This window comes from Stegodyphus dumicola, chromosome 3, assembly GCF_044657685.1.
Source record: "Stegodyphus dumicola isolate Sdum_Otavi_A_Nest chromosome 3, ASM4465768v1".
In the NCBI taxonomy this organism is placed as follows: Eukaryota; Metazoa; Arthropoda; class Arachnida; order Araneae; family Eresidae; genus Stegodyphus; species Stegodyphus dumicola.
This window is the reverse complement of record NC_140770.1, coordinates 146507278-146522694: the sequence shown is the minus strand read 5'-3', so window position 1 is coordinate 146522694 and position 15417 is coordinate 146507278. Positions and strand designations below refer to the sequence as shown.

The window sequence follows — 15417 nt, the reverse complement described above, 5'->3', positions numbered from 1 at the left end:
AACGCACTACTATTTATGCCTTCTTTACATAATTAAATTCATAGATTAATCATAACTCTTGCATCATATTTTTCATGAAGTTCTTCTGAAAGAGGTTTAAAAGATGAAACCATTTAAGGCTTTTTTCCAAATTAATTCAATTTATTTTTTTGGTATGCATCCAGTCACATTATTCATACCTTAACACTCATTACACTTTGAGAAAACAACCCATTTTAAAATTGAAGGTAATTAAAATTTGAATATTTCTTTCATTAGCCAATCTTGAAAAGTGCATGACAATATTTAATCACTCCCAAATAGCACATGTTCACATGGTATCACATACTATTAAGTAGCACAAATTTTAATATCACTGAGTTATACTTGAACACAAGCATTACAAGGTCAGAAAGAAAAGTGTGCAATTGTGCATACCAATTCCACCTTAACTCCAAGCAATTACACAAGGCTCTAAAAATAATCCATTTGAAAAACCCTTAAGTAATAAAACAATATCTCCAAAGTATTTAAAAAAGTAAGCATTAGTCTGAAGTTTTAAACTTATCTATCATTCAAATTTGTGTGCTTGATAATGTTTTTATGAAATTAAAAATTATATTTCAAAATGCAATTACTCATGTTTTTTTTTGGGGGGGGGTACTGGTTAAGCTATCATATATTCAACATATGTGAAGCCAAAATATTTTGTGCTTTGAATGCATCCATGATGAATATTCTAGTATAAATAAATTTGTATAAAATGTGCAATGTGCAAAATTTAATTAAAACTCCTTGAAATGGTGTTTTATCATTTTTAACACTATTAATTTAAAATTACTCATGAATGAATTTTCTTGAAAAATAAAATGAAATGCAAAATAACACACAGTGCTTGGTTATTACTGCTAGGTCATTATAAGTTTCTAGTGACATGAACTCAAGCAGAACAGACTATTAAAAAAGTATGCATGAACAGCACTGACCTACCATGTTAAATGAAAATAATATAAATAAATAAATAAATAAATAAATAAATAAAAATAAAAATAAAAAAATAATAATAAAAAAAAAAAAACATTTGACTTACTAATTTAGTTACTAAAAACCTGCTGTTGACCAGAGAGTATAAATACAGAATACATGAGATAATACAAAACATAATATACCTTGTATTTAAAAATTTATATGTTCAAATAAACAATACAGAACAGAATGTATCCAAATTAACCATGCATAATTTCTAAAAAAGATTGATCAGAGATAAAACTTAGTCATATGCAGTATTATTAAATTATATGATGTATTTAACCCTGACTTCTTGTATTTAAATTACAAATAAAGAATTTTATTTTAAAAAGAAACAAAAATCAATAAACTCACTTTCTTATATGCTCATGCTCTTTCAGGTACAAATCTGATCTTCGATTAAGACCAGATGAGCTTTTATATGCACTAAAATATAAGAAATCATTAGAATGAATAATTCCACACGCTTGTAAAACTAAACACATTTTGTAATCCCACTACAGTGAAAGCATTTAGCAGAGGAGGGTAAAATGAAAATCATCAAAAACTAAGTGTGTGTACGCACACACACAAACATATTTTCTTTTTAAAGTTTTAGTATTAGATTTAGTGGCATTTAAAAAAAAATCGCTTATATTTAATGTATTAAGAAACTAGTCAAACGCACATAAATATTAACATACATCACAGTTAAATATTTTAGTACATTTTTATTCCAATTATTATAAATAATACCAAACCAGAAATATTAAAGTAATATACCTTGAATCTATTAGTCATAAAAACTCTCTAATTATCACAATACCATAAAGTTTCACAAATATAATTTTAAATATCAAATATTAAAATAAAACTAGAAATTAGAGTATTAGGTTGCTATCACATGGCGGTTTGTTTCGGAAGAACAACTGTTTGGAACAATTTTTCTTTGTCCCAACAGCCAATTACCATAGATCGCTTTGGGGTTAACACAGGGAAAACTGGTTCCCCATTACAAACAAGCTGATAGCATTCGAAACTGATAGCTGATTGGTTGAAAACGAACAACTTGCAATTTTTTTGGAAAGGAAGGAAAAAGTCGCACATCTTTCTTTCAATAGCAAACTAGTGAAAAAAATTGTCCGAAACAGTTGCTCGAGTGAAACAAACGTCGTGTGATATGGGCCTTACAAAATAAACATCTGCTTTACATGCCCACAAAAAATGTGGCTTAGGAAATAAGGAAGGAACATGAATAATAGAACATAGCTCTCCCCCCTTTCTAAATATCAAATCTTTTATATTTGTGAACATTTTCCTTACAAAGCTTTGATTTTACTTCTGATGGTACTTGCGTATTATCCTGTTGATTGTGAAATTATCACCAAGCAGCACGATTTGATGCCATTTATGGATAACTGTGACATACAATACGACACAATCACAACATCTACACTTTCATATAACGTAACCACAATAAACTCTTGAAAAGCCATTCTTTGTTTTTTATGCATAAAGAAATAAATTAACTGCTATCACAGGTAGATTTAGTTTTGAGAGAAAGCGGGAGGTGCTACGACTTGTAAATATCTGCAATTTTATAATTTTCAGGAGATCACATTAAATGTCAGGTACTTACGTATTAACACAACCAGGCCAAAATTCGGATAAATTGTAAAATTTGGCGACCCTACTTACGACAACCCTACGTGTTATACGTAGTTTTGTAAAAAGAGCATGTGGAGATTCACAAAATTTTCCTGCATTTTTTGTAATTTTTTGTAATTTGCAAATTTTTGTAATTTATTAGCAATTAAACCCTTCCGGTTTTGAATTTGAATAAGTTGCAGAATTATTTTTTCGGCGGAAATCTTTTCGCTATTGCTTTTAGCACTGATTGAAAACTGTATTCGCCATAACCATGTACACGTCGACTTATTTTTACTTAAAAAAAATCCCAGAATTGCACAAAAATGGCATTGCGCACACTCTTGATTTTATCCATGTACACTGCTATTTTCTCATAAATTACAAAAATTTGCACGAAAATGCAGGAAAATTTTGTGAATCTCCATATGCAAAATAGCAGTGTACATGGATAAAGTCAAGAGTGTGCGCAATGCCATTTTTGTGCAATTCTGGGATTTTTTTTAAAGTAAAAATAAGTCGACGTGTACATGGTTATGGTGAATACGATTTTCAATCAGTGCTAAAAGCAACAGCGAAAAGATTTCCGCCGAAAAAATAATTCTGCAACTTATTCAAATTCGAAACCAAAAAGATAAATAGCGTCAACCTGGTTGCAATAATACGTAAGTACCAAATGTCATTTACATGTTAGATACAACAAAGCTCTATTTTATTCATATTTTATTATACATAACACCATGAAAAACTTCGGTAATTTTTATATTTTTGAATAAACTTAACTATACAGATATATTAAATTTGAGCAATTTTTGGCTAAAATGACCTGTAACAGCATTATTATCCACTTCAATGCTTAAATTGCAATGAATTGAAAGTAGAGCTAAAATGTTCTTCATTTGTACTATTTCTTAAGTTTTTTAATTCTTTTTAAAGTCAAAAAATTCTCCTGACTGTCACAGTGAAATTGGTAGTATTGCCAAAATCAGTAATAGAATTTGAATATTGGGAAAATGATTAAATCACAGCCTGCTAACTAAATCACAGCTAAACTTAAGTTTTTGGTTTATCTGGTTTGGCCTGCCATTTTTGTTGCCATAGTGAGCACATTTTTTTTTTTTTTTTTTTTTTTTTTTTTTTTTTTTTCATTTGCGATTTGGCAGCTGAGGATGATGGTTTGGTAAAATTAGTGGAACTCGTCCTGGGAAAATATGAAAATATAATGCTGATTTTTGTAGTTGAACAGTTTTTTGAGAATAATCAGCAAATGAATCTTTGATTTCTACAACAGTTCAAGAATGAACAATCGGTTCAAAAATTTCTTTAAAAGGAAGTACAGCTTCATGTTTTTCACATCACCTAGTTTTGCATACCTTTTAAACTTGTTTCTTGTCCACTGAAAGAACAGCTTTTTAATTTTGTATTCTAATACTTTAAAGCATTTAGGATTTACATGGAAAAAAAAGCACATTTAGAGAATAATTCCGATAGCATTTCTGTCTTGAATTCTAGAAGAATCACTCATATAAAGGTTTAAATAATGAGATAAACGTGTACATAAGGCTTCTGGATATGTATTTTATATAATAGATTTCACTCTTTAAAATTCTAATCTCATTGTTGATGCTCCATCATAACTTTGTCCTCTTAAGCGTTGTAAATTAATTCATTTTCAATAATTACATTTTCAAGTACTTTGCCAGAAGCATCATATATTGGGATTAATAATTATAAGGTTCTTAGACATGGAATATTATTTTCATGGTTATTCATGTACCTTATACAAAGTGAAAAATTGCCCTAATTGTGAAATGCCAGTTGTTTCATCAGCTGATACTGAAAAGAACTGATTTTCATTAACTATTAATATTATTTATTTTTCTTTGTTTTTAATATTGTTTGTTTCTTTGTTATTAATATTTATTTGTACAGTCAAAAGTCATTAATCCGGACTCGTCGGGACTTCGGCGATTCCGGATTATAGATCATCAGTTTAAATCTCGTAAGATGGCATGCAGAAATTCTAAAATTAAAAATATGAAACCGTAATTTATGAAATAAAGAACAATTATGATCTAAAGGGTATCAAAATTTACAAAAAAAAAAAAAAAAAAAAAAAAAAGCTTAATATTTATGTTTACTTTATTAAACATTTCTTTCAATGTAAGTTGTTTAAGTTGCTTCATTTTATGTGATAATACTTTCTCTTTAATTCTATAAACAGACATAATTTCTTGTTCAGTTACAAAGTCCCGCTGTTCCAAGTCCCGTTAATTGCTGTGCCGAGAATACCGACTAACTTGTCAATCGAAATTTTTTCGTTTTCACTAACCTCTCTGTCACATTCTTCATGTCTTTATCCATTTTTTGCAGCAATTCCACTTTTTGTTTGATGGACATCGAAACATACTTTCGTTTTGTACGATCCTTTGGGAGCTCCAGAATCAAAAATTCTATTTGACATAATCGAAAGTTCAAGTTTACTTTTATAGTATTGCTCTTACAGTCTGCAAAAAATAATAAGCCGGATCCAATTCGAAAATTAAGGAACAACGCAATCATCAACATTAACTGATTTAGATTAGATAATTTTAGCTTACACCGTCCGTTACACATAAAACGCGCACGCGAAAACGTATTCTGCGCTTGTGCACATGCAAATGCGCAGTCGTAAGAGGTCTTACGCGCACACGTAAACGCCTATGCGCATGTGTCAACGTGCCGCATGCGCAGAAAGTTTTTAGCTTTGAGGTCCGGATTATAGATCATTCCGGATTATGGGTGTCCGAATTAACGACTTTTGACTGTATAAGATAGCCAAATAAGCTTAAAAATTCATTTTGTATTTCGAGGTTAGTACACAAGTCATTTTTCACTGACAGTAGTAAAAGGTTTTTTTCAGATTTGATCTACTTTACTGGCTCTAAATCTTAGTACTATTTTTGAAAATTTTGTCATTTTCCTCTAGCATTGTTAAATCTACTATATAACCACAATCTTTATTATCCATTAATGCTATCTTTTTTTTTTTTTTTTTTTTTTTTTATTATTATTATCTAGTTATTAGTCTATATTATTTAACTTTCAAAGATTGATTTGATATTACTTTTGGCTAACACTGCATTTTTGTGGATGTTTGTTTCATGTCAAAGGTTGCAGCACTTTTTTCAGATCTCGGTAGGGTTCCTGAACAGAAGTTCCAATTTTTTCATGTTTTCCTTTACTTACTTTTTCAACAGTTAAAAATAACACACATGGAACAACAAGCACTTTTAGCCTTTCCAGAATAAGAATGACATTTATATTTCTGCAACCATTTATACTTAATTTTTTTTTTTTTCAATTTATTTGCAGGTCTCTAAATAAAATCCCTAGCTTCAGTGTTTTCATCATCATTTAGTAGGACACTGGCTTAACTGACCTTTAAAATCTACCTTTTCGTAACTGTATTCTATATACACTACAAATTCAGAAAGGGCGACTGCAGCCCCTTTAGCATGGTTATGACTGTTATTGCTGTATTTTTTCTTACATTCTGGGAAGGGGGGATTTGAAAAGTTTCAGATTTTAAATTACGTCCAAAGGGGCATTTTTTTAAAACATTTTGTGTGTTACCTTTGCTTATTAAATATCATGTTCTTTATACTTAAACCATAAAATTCAGTTCAAGAGCAATATCGCAAATTAATTTTAAAATTGAACATATATCCTTAGAATTTCCGATACACAGTCTCACACAGTGGAGGTAAATTCCCCCCCCCTGTACAATATTACCAATGCTCGCTTTGAAATCCTTGAGTTTTTAATCAAAAATTCGTTAAAGTTTTACAAAATATGAAATCGATAATAAAACAAATTCTAAATTTCAAGTTTGGGCTTCCAGATGCCCATATTGGCAGTAGGATGACGTCATTCAAAATTAGATGGCTCTACATAATGTTGTTTTATCACACTGCGAGACACATACATACATTTATGCAGATTCTTCATTATTTAATTTCTTCAAATATAAGACTCTAACATTTGGTGGCAACAGTTTGAAAAGTGAAACTGACATTCAGCGCGATTCAACGCAATATCGTAAAACAAAAATAATAGTCCCTCAGGGACAAAACCCCTTTGAACTCGCACACACAAAAAAAAAAGATGATTAAAATTTGAGATCTGCCTTCTACACCAGACAAAAAGCAGTGGATTGTTTCAAAATTATGGGATTCCGTAATTAAAAAAAATTGCATATTTATGGAAACAATATGGTCAACAAAATAATAATAGACTGGAACAAGGAAGTTTATAATCATGGTGTTGTCAACAGAGTTTCTGGTAAAACTGAAGGGATTAACAAAATAATAGAAATCGACGAGTCTTTTTTGGAACTTCAAAAGCAAAGTGAGTTGAATACTGATTGTTCATTAAATAATGAAGCTTTAATCAAAATCGTAAAAACAAACTTGCATTTAGTATAGGTATAATGAAACACTCAATCGATTTCGAGGGCAGCTAAAGGTCCCTCCTCATCAGGAGAAAGAAATACATGGAAAGAAGAAAATAAAGGAGAAGGAGTCACAGAAACACGTGGTCCTTATCAGCACTGCACATGGTTATAACTAGATTTTTAATCAGAGTTGCACTGGACTTTTACTGAGCCAGGCTATCTGATCGAGCATGAAAAATTAGTGAAGTTAAAATAGGGAGTGAGAGGTGAACCACGTGCAGTGCTGATAAGGAGCACGTGTTTTTGTGACTTCTTCTCCTTTATTTTCTTCTTTCTATGTATTTCTTTCTCCCGATGAGGAGGGACCTTTAGCTGCCCTCGAAATCGATTGAGTGTTTCATTATACCTACGCTAAATAAAAGGTTGTTTTTATGATTTTGATTGTCACATTAGTGTGTTTCTCTTCTAGTCTAATGAAGCTTTAGTTTGAGAATTCCATAGTAAGGATTGGAACAACTTTGGAGTATCTCTGCCAACTTTCATGGTTCAATAGTAGCCAACTTTAACAGTCGATGGGATAATATGCAAGTACCTTTCTGATTTTGAATGTTATTGTAAAATAATCAAAATTATTGTTTCTTGATATTTTGAACAGAATATACCAATTATATGGATATTCAATGTTTTTAAATACGGTTATCTCCGTAAAATTCATAAAAGCTTTTAAAAAGTAATTACATAAATTCTTTATTTATTATTATTATTTTTTTATAAAAGGCACACAGTTCAAAGTAAAAACAACTAGGAAAAGAAACAATCTTAGATTGGAGTAGATTTTATATAAAACTCTGATTTCAAGTAGGACTAATATGGAGGGAGGGGGGCTTTTGCACAAAATATCTATGTATTCTCAAAATTGCTTATTTATCACAGGAGATGCACACACTGATGTAAAATATAAAAATAACAACAAAAAAAGAAAAAATGGATTAATAAAATTAATAAAATTTAATTTTTTTCTTTGAAGAAAAGGGATCTCCATTAGCCACCCACAAATTTGATGGAAAACTTCTAAAATCTATGTATATCTAAGTTTGTTTCTTGCTTAATTTTATACAAATTTTTAAATTACAAAATCATACTCGATATCCTTGCGAACAGAGCTCAACAACTGTTCTCGTTCTTTTCTAGCTTGGATGTTAGCTTTAGTCTTTTGAAACTCGTGTGTGCAGTCTTGTAGTATGTCTCTGTGACGCTGAAGAGTATGAGTAACTGTAGCACCAGGAGCTGCTTGTGTTTGACAGTAACTTATCATTTTGTCATTAACATCTGTAAGCTGACCAAATACAGAAAAGAGAGTTCTGAAACTCATAGAAAACAACTGCATGCTTTTAATTAAATGAATTAGCAATTGATAAAACTTACTTCTTCAATAATTAAAAAAATGTTATTGACTAATTTTACTAAAAGAATTTGAAACTGCATTGCTCATTAAATGTTCATAATAATAATTTAAAAATCCCTTTTTTTCACATTTCCTAAGCTCTTCCCATGGGAGGAAGACTTACCATAATTTCGCACGTATAGTCCGCAGACACGATTTTATATAAAAAAATTTCAAAAATCGTCAGATAGTCCGCACCACCGAATAGTCCGCGGACTATACGTCCGAAATTACGTTTTTTTAATACGGCGATATTAATGTATTTTAGAAAGTTTTTTAGTTCTTTAGAAACAAAGAACTAAGTATAAATAGAAAAAAAGTACTTGCTTACTAATATACCTTCAGAAATAAAACGCTAAATACAAATACAAACAGTGCTTACTAATTAATCACATATTAATTAATCACACATTCTACTACATTCAGGAAAACCTTCAAAGTCCGATTCATCGGTATCAGAATTAAACAGTTCTAATATACTTTCAGGAAGAGTGTCCGAAAGTTCATTTTCAGCATCAGTATCTTCACTGTCAGTAATTTCTTCGCTTTCACTAACAATCCTGGCTTTTATAATTCCCGATCGGATGGTTGACACTTTAACACTTTTCCAGGATTTATCGACCCATTCGGCAACTTCACTGCATGAAGCGCGTCTCATATTTCCTCCTTTTGTGAAAGTATGTAAACCTTCTCACATCCAGATCTCCCAGCAAGCACGTACGTGGGACTTGAAACTTTTGTTCCCGCTAATATCCAGAGGTTGCAGGATTTTTGTTAAACCTCCTGGAATAACGCTAAGTTCAGCACCGACGTTTTGTTTTTTAGCTTCCGCCTTTACACTGTCTTTTATGTGCGCCCTCATGGAATCCATAATTAATACTCCTTTGGAATTGAAAAAGGCACCTTCTCTCTTCTTCCAAACTTCTTGAAACCAATCGAGCATAATGTCCTCATTGCACCAATCCTTTTCATTGCACCGTATTACAACGCTTCGAGGAAAATTTTCCTTGGGAATTGTTTTTCTCTTAAAGATTAAGACCGGCTTCAACTTTGTGCCGTCAGCACAGCAGGCGAGTATCACTGTGAATTGGGTCTTTTCTTGACCAGTTGTTGTTATTGATATTGTTTTCACTCCACAAGTATCGATGGTGCGATTCGGTGGGCAATCAAATGCTAATGGAACTTCGTCCATATTTATAATATTTTTTAGGGAATACTTCCCTTCTGCAATAACTTTCCTTGTAAACTGAAGGAAAGAAGCTTTTTTTCATCTACGTCGTCCGGAACAGCCTGACACACTGTCGTTCTGCTGCAAACTCTCAAGTTTTTACGACGCATGAAGCGGTAAACCCAATTTATCCCTCCCTTGAAATCCGTTATCTGCATCTCTTCTGCCATGGACTTCGCTCGGAGACGGATTTTAACTGTTGAAATGGAGCGTCCGGCATTTCTTTGGTCGAGAACCCATCTCAGTAAATTTTCCTTTAAAGCTGTCCATTTTACTTTTCCGTGCCAATTGGATCACTTTCTTCCCATGCTTTTTAACACATCCTTTTGTTTGTGCCAATTTCTCACCGCTTTCTCGTCCACTTCAAAATAATGGCCCGCTTCTATATTTCCACCTTTTTCATTCTCAACTACCTTGAGTTTAAACTCGGCAGTAAAACTCCGGCGATGTTTCATCAACGTCATCAAAGATGAAAGACAAAATACGAAAACAAAATACTGTGCAACATGGTATCCTTGTGATAAGTGGTAATGAAATGTGACCTTTGACCCCACTCACTCGGTGTTGCCAAACCACGCTTGTAAGTAAACGAATCACGGTTTTTTTTTTCGTACTCCGGGTACTTGCTACTAAGGCTCCTGAAAATCGAGCTGACGCATCAACTACTTTTCCCCCTCCCGGCAGTTGCGCTAAAGCAGTGCAAAGGATACTGGGATACAAAACTCTGGTTGTGCTGAGTGCTCATATCCGGCATCGCTTGATGTGCCAGCCTGGATTTAAGGAGATCTACTTGCTACTACTCATTCGTTCTGCACTATGCTCTATGGTTTACTATCGATACGATACATACGAATGTTTTCTTGGAATCTCGCGCTTTTTTTATATTTGACCATCGGCAGTTCACGACAGCGTGTTTTTTAAATTTCAACGATTTTAACCATGAACAACCAGCGTATTATCTGCACTAGTGGATAGTCCGCAGCTTCAAAAATTCGTATTTTAAACACAGATAGTCCGCAGACTATACGTGCAAAATTACGGTAGTTTTACAATATTTGATTTTCTTACATGGAATACGAAATTAAGAAAACAGACCAACATTTCTCATTAAAACTTACATAAAAAATATTGCATTTAATTTACTTCCCTAAAATACTGAATATTAAAACACATAGTATTTTGAAATTTACAGAATTAAATATTTCTAAGAAGCTTTCTGAGAAAAAAAAAATTTCAGTGTTTTAATATGAAAGTAAAAGCACATTATTTACAAGAACAGAAAAGTTTCACAAGTTAGACTATATTGTATACCCACAATTATTTACACAGGTTATATCTTTACAAATGTTGTTCACAAATAATTACTTATTTGAATTTCATTAACTTTCAATTGGTATAAGCCGTCCCTCCAAAAAAAAATCTTGTTAAACTTCCCCCTTCCAGACTCAACAATCATTATAGTGCAGAGACAAATTAAAAACACTTTTGCTGGCAAAAGCTTCAAAAATTTTATTCTTTATTGTCGTCAACAAACCAATTCCATAACAGCAAATTAATACAGTCAAAAGTCTTAAATCCGGACCCGTCAGGACTTCGGAGATTCCGGATTATTGATTTTTCCGGATTACAGATCATCAGTTTAAATCTGGTGAGATAGCATGCAGAAATTATAAAATTAAAAATATGAAACCGTAATTTATGAAATAAAGAGCAATTATGATCTAAAGGTATCAAAATTTACAAAAAAAAAAAAAAAAAAAAAAAAAAAAAGCTTAATATTTATTTGTTTACTTTATTAAAAATTTCTTTTAATGCACGCATGCGTAGAGCATACATTACGCATAGTCAAAATTAGAAAATTGCAACCAGAAAACTACTTGATTTGTATTCGTGATATTTATAATGACGAGAATGTGATTTAAATCATATCAAAGACGGAGTACATCGTGATGAAATACTACATTTAGTAAGGAATTATAAACCAAACAAAAAATATCTGCCCTGAAGATAAGGATAGCACTGACAGATCAACTTCCAGTTTGGCACAAGCCAAAATAACAAGTCAAAGAATTGCACTAACTCAGTATACATGTATTGCCAAAAATCGCCAATTTTTGCCAAGGAGTACCTGTAAATATATTTTTACTGACTGGCCTACTAATTTTTTTACAGGTGTTCACAATGCTAGTGGGAGCCCTTACTGCATCCCCTAAAAGTGTCGAAGCCATCACTGCACATTAAAATGAAACCATTTTGTCAAAGCTTTTGGTATAGAACAGCTTCTTTCAGATACCTCCAAAACTAATTTTCTACAGTATATGCAGCAATAAATACAATAGTCTTCACCACACATTAAATAAGGATAAGAAGATCATGGCATGTTGAGAATTCCTCTAGAAACTTACTGAAACTGAAAAGAAGGCTTGAGATGACCTGCATCAGCTAAGTGTTTAATGACTTTTAAGTAACCATGGACAAAACTTGTGAAAAGGTATTGCAGAGTAGACTACAGAATCTCTTTCAAAATGGAAATTTTCTACACATAGCTTACTGAATTATAAGTAAACACAAGTATTCATAAGCTGCCTGGATTATGAATATTGTTACCAAAAATTATACAATGACAGTATGATAGTGAACTATATTTGGGGATTATTATGCGAAAGTGATTCAGAGTGTAGGCATTTAATTCAAAGACTATCTAAGGGAACTTTTTTTATAGCCAGAAAACAATGCAAATCATTAAAAATTTCATAAGATTCATATTTGCATTATCTATTTTATATTAGTTACTACAAGTATATAATACAATATTGTCTGCCTTTTAAATGCACATATTTACTGACAGCTCCATCATTTCTCAATAAAAGCACACACATTTATAAATAACATCATTACAGTGACAAGGCGAAGTTTCAGAATAAAAATCAACATTATAATTTTTTCACTCCAGCAAAGGAGAGAAGAGAGCCTATTCCCCCCCTCCCCCCAAAAGTTTAAACATATTATTTAGTGTAATCACTACCAATACATAAGCAACACCGATTTCTAAAAAGTAAATTAAAAACTTACTTTTGAAAGCAGTTGTTCTATTTCCAAAGCCATTGTTTCAAACATATGATCACTATTTGTACTACTGAGCAATGGAACAGTGTCACTGCTAAAATTAAATACAGTATTATTAAGCAATGGAAAGGAACATGGATGTTAAGAAACATACTGAAGAAATTGATTTTCATTCATATACATAAAAATCTCTCCTTCTGAGAGAGTAATACTGAAATAGTTGGCACATCATTGAATAACACAATATAGAAACGGATTTACAGGAGTTGGAAGTCAAGGGTCACCTTGAACATCAAAGGAAAACTCAAAACTTTGTTCTATACCCTGCACACACACATACAAAATAAATAAAAAAGGGGGCAGGTCTGTATGTCCTGTTCTACTTGGCCAATAGACGAAATTTAACTAGTGTTTTCCATGCCTCGAAAGTGCAACTTACAAATATTAGATTTATATACAGCATTGTTCTAACATGGATATTTTGACACAAATCAGCCTTTTTCTGAAATGATATACTATGTTTTCCCATATTTCGAGTCTATGACTCAAATTATGCTTAAATATTAAACTTTGTAAAACTTGGTGAGAAACGTACTGAGAAATAGAAAAATTAATATTGGAGCATTTTTTTTCAATGTGCGGCAAGAATAATTCACTTGTCGAAATTTCTAATTTATATCAGGTAATCAAGGAAGTTTGTTTGGTTTTTGAGAACATTTACTTCTGATGCGCTAGTGTAGTCAAACTGATTCTGATGACATCATATGTTTACATTCGTTTTAAACCTTATTCAGTAAAGCTTTTCAGTGCATTGTACGTTTTGCTATCGGTTTTGTGTGAAGATCAATCTTTGAAAGAATATATTGTTGGAAAAGGAGATTGAGGCCTAATTTGTTTGCGAGTACAAATTAGGAAACAAAGTTGCAGAGGCCACTAGAAGAATAAGCTATGAGTCCGGAGAGATGTCAGTGAATAAATGAATGGCTCAAAAGAGATTAGCTAATTTCCTTCCAGAGACGAGATCCTTAAAGACAAGCCTTATATTTGTCATCCACTGAGTCCAGCTAGAGGAGAAAATCAAGCAGAATCCTCATGAAATCTGCCAGGAGTTTGCACACAGTTTTTGGCGATCTAATAAAACCATTCGATTACATATTCATAACCTAGGGATGACATTATAACTAAGCAGTTGGGTTCATCATGTCCTGTCTCAGGAAAACAAACTCCAACAGTTGAAGATCTGCTTGTCATTGATGTCACACCATGATACAGCCTCGTTCCCAGACCAAATCTTGACATATGATGAAAAATGGATCTTGTTAACCAGAAGAGGAAACATCTTTGGCCGGCTTCTAGTTTGGTCTTAATGGCCATTAAAGTGGTCTTTCACCAATAATTAAAATTTGCAGTTTATATTGCTGAAGTGCTTTCTTTGGAAATACTGATAACGTTTACAGGCTTTGATAAATATTGACAGCCTGGTTATCTTTTTTAAAAATGTTACCAAAATCTCCAATTCTTCACCCGATATACCTTTCAAATAACTTTTACCTTTCGTTTTCATGAAAATAAGAAAAGTGAGAGTTTAAAGCCCTTTAAAAGATACCGTGCCTAAGGCACCAGCTTTTTCTAACTAGGCAATGAGAACTGCATTACAAAAATATAAAAAATGGTTAATCTTTGGATTATGGTAACTTGGCGATTTTTTGGCGACAAACTCTGCTACAGCAAGCCTCTATTTTTTTTTCGCCGCCATTTTGTCTTCATGAAGTAAAGACATGTTTCTTTTCTTTTTATTTACTCAACACTTTTTCCAACAATCTGCTAGCCAAATTACACTTATGTTAGAAATTGTATGGAACAAAACTGCTTAATCATGACAAATATTAATTGCAAAATTGGGAAAAAGTGCAGAATCGCAAACTCCTTGCCGCGTTTTTTAGAATCGCACATACACAGTAACCATGTACACGTCGACTTATTTTTACTTGAAAAAAAATCCCAGAATTGCACAAAAATAGCATTGCGCACACTATTGACTTTATCCATCTACATTGCTATTTTCTCATAAATTACAAAAATTTGCACGAAAATGCAGGAAAATTTTGTGAATCTTTAAACTCGGTAAAAAGCACATATATGAAATTACCTGATATCGAAAAAGTATATACCCTTTCCAAGGATGAACATTTCCACGTATAATATAAATAAAATATCCAAAAACTTTTACCTAAATTATCTATTATAAACGTCACCAACGAATTTATAACGCAAACAATAAAAATGGTTACAAATACTTAGTGTCAAATATTTAAATTATTTCCATGCACGTTTACTTCCACTGCAACATATACCAAATTGCTACAAACATATAATTCACAAAATAACTATCATTTAATTAAAATATAATTAAATTAAAAAACACTACTTAAAATATAAATAAGCACATACATTAAATTAATAAAAATTAGCTTACAATCCTAATTACTTTAAACTAAATCATTGCTAATAATAATTTTCCAATAATACCATATTAATTTATTTACTCCTTACATTTAGAACAATGCATAAAAATAATATCCTCAAATAATTAAAAATACTAACTTACCT

General features: G+C 31.8%; 1 protein-coding gene across 1 annotated transcript in view; it reads right to left on the bottom strand.

The window, feature by feature from the left end:
• Positions 1-15417, bottom strand: part of Gos28 (golgi SNAP receptor complex member Gos28) — a 35512-nt gene that overhangs the window by 12571 nt on the left and 7524 nt on the right. Inside the window, exons 3-5 of the mRNA XM_085813427.1 lie at positions 12814-12901; positions 8212-8405; positions 1363-1434 (exon numbers count right to left, since the gene is read on the bottom strand). Coding sequence (XP_085669553.1) covers positions 1363-1434; positions 8212-8405; positions 12814-12901 — 354 coding nt within the window. The remainder of the gene's footprint in view (positions 1-1362; positions 1435-8211; positions 8406-12813; positions 12902-15417) is intronic.